The sequence below is a fragment of the Prionailurus viverrinus genome, chromosome A1 (genome assembly GCF_022837055.1).
Source record: "Prionailurus viverrinus isolate Anna chromosome A1, UM_Priviv_1.0, whole genome shotgun sequence".
Classification (NCBI taxonomy): domain Eukaryota; kingdom Metazoa; phylum Chordata; class Mammalia; order Carnivora; family Felidae; genus Prionailurus; species Prionailurus viverrinus.
The window spans coordinates 1,105,603-1,117,662 of NC_062561.1; the positions used below are offsets into that span (position 1 = coordinate 1,105,603).

At 35.8% G+C, this 12,060-nt stretch overlaps 1 protein-coding gene across 2 annotated transcripts in view; it reads left to right on the top strand.

Annotated features, from left to right (window-relative positions):
• ZMYM2 (zinc finger MYM-type containing 2) overlaps positions 1–12,060 on the top strand; it is a 99,554-nt gene that overhangs the window by 67,516 nt on the left and 19,978 nt on the right. For both annotated transcript variants that reach the window (XM_047842880.1, XM_047842827.1), the window contains 2 exons: positions 5,242–5,407; positions 5,981–6,015. In XM_047842880.1, the coding sequence (XP_047698836.1) occupies positions 5,242–5,407; positions 5,981–6,015 (201 nt within the window). The remainder of the gene's footprint in view (positions 1–5,241; positions 5,408–5,980; positions 6,016–12,060) is intronic.

Below are 12,060 nucleotides of genomic sequence, written 5' to 3' on the forward strand. Positions count from 1 at the left end.
TCTCTCATTCTCGTTCTCAAAAATAAATAAACATTTTTTAAACATTAAAAAAAAAAAAGAAACATACAGGACAAACATACTAACACCCTCTAACATGCATTTCTTTTAGTCTAAACCAACCTCTTATTTTGTTATAGACAGTGGCAATTTTGAGAACAGTCGCTCATAATGTTACTTTAGTACCTTTAAAACCTCAATTTTAGTTTAGCACACGTGAACACTGTCCACTGTTTAGGAGGTTTTATTTTTGAAAATTCGTTTTGGGTAACCTCAAAACAGTAAAGTGGCTACAGATGGGAGAATTCCATTTTATTCTTATGGTTACCTTTTTGATAATTTATTTTATAGTTTGAGAGGCAAAGTTGTTACCATGTGATAATGATGATTTCTCTGTTATTTCACTGTATAAATTTCTGCTTAATTGTGAATCCAAACCTTTAATTAAAAAAAATTTTTTTTTGGAGGATTTTGTTTTTTGTTCAAAGGACACTGAAAGTATTTCTCTGTTTGGCTTCTTTCTTTGAATGAATTCTTGTTTTCCTTTTATATTAAAATAGAGAAATCTTTTGGTGGGTTCTCCCCCACCCCGCCTTTTTTTTTGGGAAAGCAAAGAAGTGTTCTTTGGCAAATGACCACATTATTCTAGATGTTGCCATTTGTTCCATTTTGCTATTTATTTTAAAGGATAATTGTATCTAATGTTTTTATTTATGCACTGTTTAATGAGGAAATTTTGGTGAGGCAGTGCATTTCAGAACATATAAGAACATGTTAGTTTAATAACCAGTTATTATCTGTTGGTTTAATGTCAGTATTCTATACCTTAAACACATATTTATTATTTGTCTTATTTTAAGCCCAACAAATGTTTGTATAATATGCACTATAACATTATTATATACTATACTAATCTGAGGCATAAAGGTAAGAACATTTTTGTCATGTGGTAGGGATTTTTAAAGCAAGTAATGACGATTTTTCTGTGTAATCAGTAGGAATACCAGCTTTGAGATGAAGAGTTGCCCCCCTCATTCATCATAGGCTTCTCTGTGAAGGCAGCCAACACTGTAATCAGGGAATACGTTTGCTCTGTGTGCTTTCTACTTGAGTCACGTTGTATTTTCTTACACCTCCCATGAATCTCTTCTGTTCACTGCTAGCATCCTGTCACCCTCTCAAAAACGTAGTAAGTTGAGTCCCCACCAAATTTTGATTATTTTGACCTTCTTTCCTCTTCCACTTTTGAAATTTAAGAACTCAAAAGTTTTACATTTTTAGTTCTTTAAAACATGAGACCCTTTATACAGTCCATCCAGCTTTTATTAGAAAAATCATTTTTTAAAAAGTGTGGCATCAAGGAAACTTTGAAAGCAATGGCTAGCCAACCCAGTTTAACTTCGCCTTTAGTCATGAGCATTGCTACCTAACCAGAGGAGCACATACATTGCAGTTTCCACCTTCTCTTAGCTTTGTGCTTCAGTTGGAGAGACTGTCTAGAGTACAAGTAACTTTATGTTTTTATTTATTTAAATTAAATATTTATAATTCTTATGCCTTAACATTTTTGGCTTATGTTTGTTTTACTGGACAAGACGTTTTGGATGATCTGTTTTTGGCATTATAATGGTTTACATTTGGGTTTAAATAGAGGCTTATTAAATACTCTTCTCTTCTAAATTGGAACACATGCAACCAAAAGATGTTGAGAATAAAATTAACAAACATTTTTTTCTTCTCCCAGATAATTCTTTAGAAGGAAGTAGATTTTACTTTTCCTCAAAATAAATGTTTCCAGGCATATTGTGAAACCAGGTGGGAAGATAGTTCTTCGATCTCTATAAGTTAAAAATTTGGGGAGAGAAAGGAGTTAGTATTATAATGGAGTGTGATATGTTTAATGTAAAGTTAATTTAAAAGACCTACTGTTTCTTCAGAATACTTCACAGTACTTAGTAGAACTAATAATCTTGATTTAAATGTTATTACTTCAAATTACAGTGTTTTAGCACAGGTTTTGACTTGTTGTCCAAACCAGTAGTAAATGGTAGGGGTATTAAAGGCTTTAATGTGAATACCCTCTAATAGTATAAAAGTATGATTTATGGGTTTTGATCAAATTAATACTTATGTTTTAGTAAATCTGAGTCATAAAAGGAGCTCAGTAAAAAAGATTGGGCTTTAAAAATTTTGTCTTTTGTAAAAAAAAATTGCTGTAAGTACTGATTTTAAAAGATTATTTGCTTTTGAAATAATTTTAGAAAGGGAATATCTAATATTCTCACTTTAGATATGCTTTTTGGATAACTGAAGAATTCCTAGCACTTTATTAGATCTGATTGATAAAATAGGAAACAAGTAGATACGAAAGTTACAAAGGTGTATATATATCACCCAAAAATGAGAATTTGAAATGGCCAAATAATAGGGACTGCATCAGTACAGGCTGAATGAATAACCCTTTGTCAGTTACTGAAGGAGAAATTCCTGTATTAGCTGAGATGTTGGATTAAGAGTTTTGAATTAAGAATTTAGCACCTGCGTATTTAGGTTGTTTGAACTGTTGACTGTTACCCACTCCCCCCCCCCCCCCCACCCCGACCCCTTATAACAGACAATCCCTGATTTTCCACAGTGACAGGGAAACCACTAAGTAGATGATGAAGTGGTATTTTTTTAAACCAGCAATTAAGTCATACTTCAGTTCTTTTGCATAGAAATGTTCAGCTTTTCTAAGAGTTCTCTTCTGTGGTTGGGAAGAAGTGGTTTTGGTAAAGGAATGATGGTCATTTTTAACCATGTTTCCCAATTAGTCATTGTATTTGAAGCTCAATTCCAAACACTTGCATCCAGAATTTGCATGAGTGGTTGTAAAAGAAAAAAACCAAATGGAAAAAAGGTTTACAACTTTTAAAACTTAGATTATGGCATTAAATTTGGGATTAGGATTGAGTACTGCTATTATCCTTCCATTCTGAAAATGTGTATACACGTTTTGTTTCCATTTGCACATTGGCATTAATTTTGCTCCTCTTCAGATACAGAGAAATCAAATTAATTCAAACAAATTCAAATTGTTTTAAATCTTTCTGGAAGAAAGGAGCTTCAAGCACAAAATCCAAATGTCTATAGTAATCATGAAGTGATTTCATTGTTCAGATTCTTTGAATATAATGTGCTGGGCTTTATGTCCTTGACCTTCTAAATTACTGTGGAAATGGAAGTATTTTAAGAGTTAGCATAGTATAGGTAGTGATTTGAGTAAGTTTTACACAGATTGATTTGGGTCTTTGATATTACATGGAGAACCTTCTTGCAGCATTTTACTTCTGTTAGGATTTGTATTCTCTGGTTAACTCATATTAATTCATTTTGTCTTTCCATTGTCTTTGTAACTTGTTTGATTTGGATTGTCTGCCTTGAATCCTGTCTCTGCATTTTTAATGTTTGACCTTACACAAGTCACTTGATCTGTTTGGACTTTAGTTTCCAGCATTGTGTTGAGGATTCCAGGGAGTAGATACGACATGCGGGGCTTTTATTTTTCAGGTTCTCGAATGAGGTAGTCAGGCAACAACTTCACTTATGCTATGTTCTTACACTGTTTAGACTCAATGGTTAGAAGGTTAAGCTTTTGATTTCTTCCTTTGAGCTTTGTCCTTTAGTGTAAAATGTGAAAAGGGAACCAAACACTGAAGCTTTTAATACTTCAGAGGTTATTTTAAAGAACAGCTTTTGGGTGGTGACCAGGGACCTTTTTCTTTATTGAGTAAAATATGACCTGGGTGATAGTAAGTGCTAATTATACTGAAGTTACCACATAGTCTTACCAGCAATATAAAATTTGAGGTCACAGTTTTTTGGACAAGAGATGTGATATTGGCATCACTTAATAGTCATAATTTATACTACAAATCTTCATTCATTTAACATTTATTCAGCAGGAGAAATACCTGACCTGGAGAAAAAAAAGAGCCTGTGTTCTAACCTTGGGGTATGTTTGTTATATAAGACCTGTTTATCAACAAAATCATTTGTAATATTCCTGACTAGGAATTTTGATACAGTATTTATTCATAGAACTCCTATTGAAACATAAAATGAGAGATTTCAAAACCCACAGTATAGAACCATAGATTACGTAGAGTAACGAGGAAAAACCACGTGATTATGAACGTAATATGTATTGCTTTATCAAAACTTATAAGTTGTTAAACCAAAGGGTGATTTAAGAAATATGGTAATTTATTTCTACTTTAACTGGATCAAATACTTAATTATGAAAAGAACTGTATTTGAAATTAACCATTCATATCCTTTGGTCCACTCATTGATCAAGTTGTTAAGAATTAGTGAAAATGGGCAAAATTTAGGGGATCACTAAAAAATAAAAATCTGTCTCTCTATTATGGATTCACCATCATAAGGTTTAACTTTTTAGGTATGGATTTTATTTTTGTTTTGTGGGGTTTTTTTTTTTCTCTCTTTTTTTCTTTTTTCTTTTCTTTTTTTTTTTTTTTTTTTTTTTGCCTATGAAGTTGTTAGACTAGTTGAGGGTGAATTGTGTTCCTAGAGGTAGGTCAAATTTGTTGTCTTAAAGTATAATTATTTTTCAATCAATTAAATATTTTGAGTATTTGAAACATGAACTTGAAGTTCTTGTTAATAGTTAAATCAGTGTATTTAATAAAGCTCTTTAAATTTATTAAACTGTTGAATACACTTCAACTTAACACGCATGATTTTCTCATAAGAGCTTGTTTCAGAGTTTTTCTGGTCTTACACAACTTCTTTAAATTGATTTTTCATGAGCTATCAGTTGAACGCAGGAAATCTGTTTATTACTCAGAGATTTTCAGTGTAATGATTGTAGAAAACTTCTACAGTATGTCATTAGAGTCCTCAAAATTATTTTAAAATATTAAAATATACTGTACCTATTTGGTCTACCAATGTTCACTTTTTTAGGTTATCCTATCTTTGTAATGCTGGTCTTTAACTTCTGGTAAGTATAGAAAGGATTTTGATAGTTAGGTAAATTGCTACAGTTTTTTCACTTTTATCGTGGATTTTATTGTATGTTTATGATTCATACCATTTTTTATCAGAAATTGTTTTATCACATTTGGCAGAATTACTGATAAACTTTTAGAAATCTTTTAAAATATATATCTGACTTTAAAAATTTTCTAATTTGAAATGTCTGATACCTTCCTTTTTTTTTTTTTTTTTTTTTTAATTAAGGCTGCAAGGTGTGACTGTTGTAAATCTCAAGGAACACTTAAAGAGAGAGTGCAGTGGCGTGGGGAGATGAAACATTTCTGTGATCAACACTGCTTACTACGTTTCTACTGTCAGCAAAATGAGCCCAACATGACAACTCAGAAAGGACCTGAAAACTTACATTATGGTATGTAATAATTTAGGTGGTAACTTGAAAAACCTGTACAGCAGTGTTTAGTTTCTAAGTGATCTGAATTCAAAGTAATGATAATGAATAGTTGATTTTTCACCTAGTTTACTAGCAGATTTCATAGTTTTTCTGGGTGGAAGTGCCCCACGTGATATTTCTGTAGATTTATTGCTTTTTATTTTATCCTCTTTTAAAACTTTAGTGCTAGTTAAAAGCAATGCAATTCTGAATGAAAACCATTTTTAGCACATCGTATATGCTGAAACTCGGTTCAGAGGAACAATAAAAACTCTTTACAAGTTGTGACTTACTGAAGAGTTAAACATAAGAACATAGTATTGACCCCAAAGCAGCGAATACTTTTTGAGAGGACAAAATGGGAAAAGGGTTAATTCCACTTATTTAGCTTTGTGTCGCAGCTCTCACATTTGATATTCTTTACTTAAAATAGCTTAAAATATTTTCTTCATTAACTCTTTTTAAAAATCAGTAACATTTAATGAGAAATACAGATTGAGAACATTGTGCAGAAAGTGTTACTTGTCTTATTTTTAATTTGTTTGTTTTTAGATCAGGGTTGTCAGACGTCCCGAACCAAAATGACAGTAAGTATTATTTAAGTAAAGTACTAAGTGTTGATTTTTTAATGTGGGTATAAATAAGGAGTCCAATTTAATCTGATCATAATAATAAAATAATTTTACTTTCCCCTGTTGGGACAGTTGAAGTATTCAGCTGAAGTACCCAGCATTAACACAGATACTTTGAATTACTTATGGCCTCTGCCCACATTGGAGGAGATAGACATATAAATGGTATTGAAGTTGAAGTGCCTATAATCTTTAAGGCAGTAGCAATAGTATGTTTGAAATGACTGACTGAATGATTGTGTCTGTTCCTGGTGGCTGTGAAAAAACTTCTCAACAATTTAGTAGAAGGTTGCCAGGTAGAAAGGGATGAAAAGTAGGAGAAATGTGCTAAGGGCATGCATAACTATTCATTAGGGCCAAACCTTAAGGGGGACCTGTGGTGAACTCAAGGGAAATGAGGCTAAAAAGATGGGCTGGGCCAGATTATTAATGGCTTTGAGCATATATTTCTCCAATAGGTATCTGAAGATATATGTTGGGGCCCAGAACTTGTGAGTTTTTAAATATGAGAAATAACTTTCATAACATGTCCTGTGGACTTTTTTTCTTTTTTCTTTAGCCTTTTGGTGTAATACATCAAATTCTGCTTTATGTTGGCATTTTAAGACTTTTGTAGTTTGAAAGTGGCGGCCATTTGAGTAATGAATAAAGAGAGGAAGCAAAGTTTTGCTATACTTTGAAGCAGAGTGAGATACCCTTTTGTATGCTGAGTGACAATAATCACCAGTGTTGGAATGCAGGTATTTCTGGTATGCTTACCCAAGGGAACCTCTATAGGAGTCATTTATTGGCATTATATTAACCCTCTGAGCTAGTTTTTATCTTGGTAAGAAAGAATAAATCAGTGGTTCTTAGCTCTGGCTACACATTAGAATCACCTGAGGAGTTTTCAGAACTTTCCAGTGCCTACGCCCCAACTCAGAAATTCTGCATTTTTAGAAAGTTCTTGAGGTGATTTTAATATGTAACCACAATTTAGGATCACTGACATTGGTGAAAAATTGGTGATTTTACATTATTCCATTCAGTTTTTGCTTGTGATGTTAATAGTTAGAATCCTAGAAAGTAAGAGTGCTTTCTCCTTTGCTTTCCTCCCCTATACGTCATCCCCTCTGCCTTGTGGAAAATTATATTTAAAATCAGATAATTCATAAATACTTTGAAGACTTCGGCTGAATCCTCTGATTTCAATACCAGGCACTTTTATCCGTAATGAGGACTATAGGGATGGCCACTCCCTATTTTGTTAACTTTGTACAGCCATAAGGCAGTTTCTAGCCTCGTTTCAAAGGCTTTAAGGCACCCCTTCTACCAGCACAGTATTAAATACTTTTTTCCTCTCAGAGCACTTGAGCCACATTATTATGACAGACAGGATGGTCCAGGGGAGAGTAAGTCAGTGTGCCGCCGCAGCTATTACCTTTTGTCTTACTAAAGCCCTCTCCCATTTTTTCCTTGTAAGCTTTTGGAATCTTAATTCCTCACCCATGAACTTCAAAGGGTGAGAGCCTAGCTGTATAATTTTGGACAAGCCCCTTCACAGAGGTTCTCTGTGAATTTCCTTATTTGTAGAATGGGGATGAAGATAGTGCCTGCTTCAGGGTTGTCACATAGTAAGTATTAAACTCATGGTAGCTGCTATGTTCCAGACCTCATAAAGGCGGCATGTGTGGTAGTTAAGAACACGGGCTTTGTTGTTAGATGAGTTTACGAGTCCTGACTTCAGAATTTTTAGCTCTGTCATTGTTACCAGGTGGTTAATTTCCGAGCCTTAGTTTTCTCATCTGTAAAGTGGGAGTGATTAAGTGACTTACTTCTTGTAATGTTACAAGAATTAAATAACCCATTTCATGAGTTATGTAAATTTGGTGCTTTACATAATGTCTTAGCCCGTTTGAGCTGTTGTAACACAATGCCCTAGATGAGATGACTTACGAACAACAGAAGTTCTCACAGCTCTGAAGGCTGGGAAGTCTAAAATCAAGTTGCTAGTTAGTGTCTGGTGAAGGCTCGCTTCCAGGTTTATGAACAGCTATCTTTTCACCGTGTTTTCATATGGTGGAAAGGGGTGAGGAATCTCTAGGATTTTTTGGGTTTTTTTAAGTTTATTTATTTTGAAAGGGAGAGAGAGAATCCCAAGCAGGCTCCACATTCTCAGTGCGGAGCCCAAGGCAGGGCTTGATCTCACGAACCATGAGATCATGACCTGTGCCAAAATCAGGAGTCGGATGCTTAACAGACTGAGCCCCCAGGCACCCCAGAATTTCTTTTATGAGGGCATTAATCCATTCATGAGGGCTCTGCTTTCATGACATAATCACCACCTAATGACCACACCTTCACATGCCATCACATTGGGTATTAGATTTCAACATACGAATTTTAGGAGGATACAAACATTGTAGCACATAGTCCTTGGCATGAAGCAAATACTCAGCAATTGGTAGCTTTTGTCATTATAATTTTCATTGTTTTGGGTCCTCCTTCAGTACTTATTTTTTTGAGTTTTTATTTATTTATGTTGAGAGAGAGAGAGAGAGCGTCAGCTGGGAAGGGGCAGAGAGAGAGAGAGAGAGAGAGAGAGAGAGAGAGAGAGAGAGAGAGAGAGAGAGAGAGAGAATCCCAAGCAGGCTCCACGCTGTTAGCACAGAGCCTGATGTAGGGCTCAAACTCACGAGACTGTGAGATCATGACCTGGTCAAAATCAGGAGTCGGACCCTTAGCTGACTGAGCCACCCAGGTGCCCCAGGTGATGTAGTTTAATTGACATGATGTAATGTTTCTAGAATGACAGGAAGTAAAACATTGAGTAATCTAGGACATACATGATTTTGGACCCCTTATTCTTATGTGGGGATTCTAGAGTATTTTGCAGTTTGGACCGGACTTACCTAGTCTTAGTATATAATAGATACACAATAACTCTATGTTAAATTATTCTTTCCATTTTACAGTTGAGGAAATTGAGACATGAGATTGAGTCAGTTGCCTGATGTTAACACAACAGTAGTGTTAGAAATAAATTCCCTAGGTTCTTGTTCACAGCTCTTTTTCTTAGCTGATTAATTATGTGGTTTGAAATCCTGATGAATCTAGAATAAGCTCATACTAGTACCAGCCTTGTGGCCATATGTATTAGTTTTTAAAAATTTATATCTTTCTACATCTTAAAATATGCACAGAGAAATTTATTAAACAGTGATAATGTTTTAAGTACAATTGATCATCATTCATATTTGCAAATTTGCCTCTTCTATAAAATTTATTTGTAACCCCTAAATCAATGCCCATGACACTTTGCAAAGACATGTGCAGACATGTGCAGAGTGGTAAAAAAATGTGAATTTCCTGAAGTGCATCTTCCTACTGAGGTGTGGAACAAGGCAGAGCTTTCCCTTCTTGTCAGCTCATCCTGTAAACAGGTCTCCTTTTCATAGTCTAATTAGTGTACCACCTTTATCATATTTTGTCCTTTTTATTGGTGATTTTGCTTCATAAAAGATCCCCTAAACATAGTATTAAAGTGCTGGCTAGTGTTCCTAAGCACAAGAAGGCTGCTTTTTGCCTTACAGAGGAAATAAGGTGTGTTAGGTGAGCTTCATTCAGTTTACAGTGAGTTTAATGTTCGTGAATCAACAATATGGTATACCCAGAAAAAAGGAATAAGGAATTCACCAATCTGTAGATGAGGCAACTCCAAGTGCTAAAATAAAACCTATAGTGCATGGTGAAGCTGTGGAAAAGAAGGAATAGTGACTCTGTTTATGGATTCATGGACTTAGGACTAATTAAAAGGAAAACCAAAAAACAGTGAAATAGCATTGTGGTGAGACTTTGAGCTTACAACACGTTTCCCAGGATCAGGGCAATGTTAAACGCTCCTTGCCTCCTGCTGGCTGGCTCACGCATTTTAAGGAAAAATGGTGTGAAAAATGTTAAACTTGCAGGCAAGGTGGGTTCTGCAGATCAGAACCAGGATGCTGTGGAAGAATACCAGCTAAGTGATAACACAGGAAGAAGGGATATCCAGACAAGCAGGTTTTCCACACTGATGAGACTGGCTTGCTTTCACAAGGTCAGTGGCAAATGAACCCATAGAATACAAGTGGTGTCCAAAGCCCCTGACCTTTAAGTCATTTAGAGACCATACAACCTTGCTAGAGTGTGCCAGTGCCAAGAGTGGTTTTATGTGTAAATCCTTCGTGGTGCATAGAGCCCCAAATCCATGAGCGCTTACAGGGAAAAACTGAACTGTGTGCCAGCCCATTGGAGGTGGGAGAGAATGCATGAATGGTTATCTAAAATATTCTGGGATTGGTTCTCCCAACTGCTTCATCCTAGAGGTTGAACATGGTTTTCAGAATGAAAACCGTGCCTTTGAGGTTTTATTCCTGGATAATATCCATTGCCTTGAAGAACTCAAAAATGCCTATCTCAGTGTAGTTCCTTTTATGCCCCCAAATACTGTGTCTCCCATCCACCCCCTCGATCAGGGCACACTTAAAGCTTTCAAGGCCTACTTCATGAGAAAGCTTTTGAGGCTCTCAACACCAACAAGGAAACCACCCTGATAGATTACTGGAAGTCAGTCACCATACGCAATGTGATTGTTTTGGCACAGCTTAGGACAGCATCGAGCAGGCTACTGTGAATAATTGTTGGGGAAATGTTTGACCAGACTGCGTTGAAAAGTTTCAGAGGCTTTGAAGGTGTTACAGAAAATAAAAAGAACAGTGTTAAAAACATAATGTGTGTTGCACCAAGTAAGTGAAGAAGGCTTTGGGGCCATGCAGGAAGAAGATGTGGAGGAAATTTTGGTAGAGAAGGCAGTAGAGCCACCGAAGAAGACCTGGACAAGATGACCAAAAAAGGCATCAGATTCAGTGATGCAAGGCAGCCTAAGACTCCCAAGAATTGCTCTTCTAACAGTGGCCAAAATACTGGAATGGAATTCTGCCTTGGGAAAAGTTGTCAGTGACACACATGGAAGAATGTGACTCTGTACTTGAACAAAGCCTCAAATTTAACACCACTGTGTTTGCCCCTTACGTCAAGACGCTTAAAAGATTTGAGGTGAGAAGTTAAGCAGACAAGGCTGACTTAATTCTTTGAAGCCAGTTTGGGAGGGAAAGTTGCTGATATTGTCCACAAGTTGCAAGAACCAAACTCTTGAGGTAGAACTGCCAGATGTCACCATGTCACCCTCATCGACTTCTTCCTCTTCTGCAGAATAATTGTCAACAACCTTTCCCTTGGTTTTTATGGGCACGCCAAAGGTTGAGAGGTTTAACCACACAGTGCACTGCCCCATTGTACATCCTGCAGGTCCACTAAGAGTAAGACGTTAATGTTTTTATAAAACTTTCAATGTTTAATCTTTGGTTTTTTTCCTAGGACTTTATTTGCATTAGTGTACAATATATAGTGTGTGTTAACAGGACTGAGTATGAGTACTGTATGGTATGTGTGTATTGTATCTGTGTACTGTGTGTGTGTGTGTGTGTGTGTGTGTGTGTGTGTGCGCGCGTGCGCGCACATACCTGAGTGCGTCCGTAATCCTAGTACAGTACGCAAAATGCTATAATCATAATGTGTTATAAAGAATCTACATATAATTATTTGTAAGAAATATATATGAAATCAAGGGTGTTTTCAGCAGAAACAAGGTTATGCATTGATGTGACCAGAGGCTTGAGGCTTGCAGGAACCTAACCTTGTATTTCCTTTTGGAGTAATGGTTCAGTAGTGTTCATGGTGACCGTCTAGAACTTAAGTACCTCAGATATTCTGTACCTTTTTTCCTAGATCAATAGGTGGTATGGAGAGCACCTTATGTTTTGTCCCTTATGGACAGATCATTAGCTTATTTTAGATTTTATGTGTGTGTATGTGGGCGGGGGAAGGGGGAAGTGTTCTCAATTGTAAATAATGCTACAGTTAACATGGTGAAAACATCTGAGACTATTATCTAGAATAAGTTTCTGAAATTGTAATTGTTGG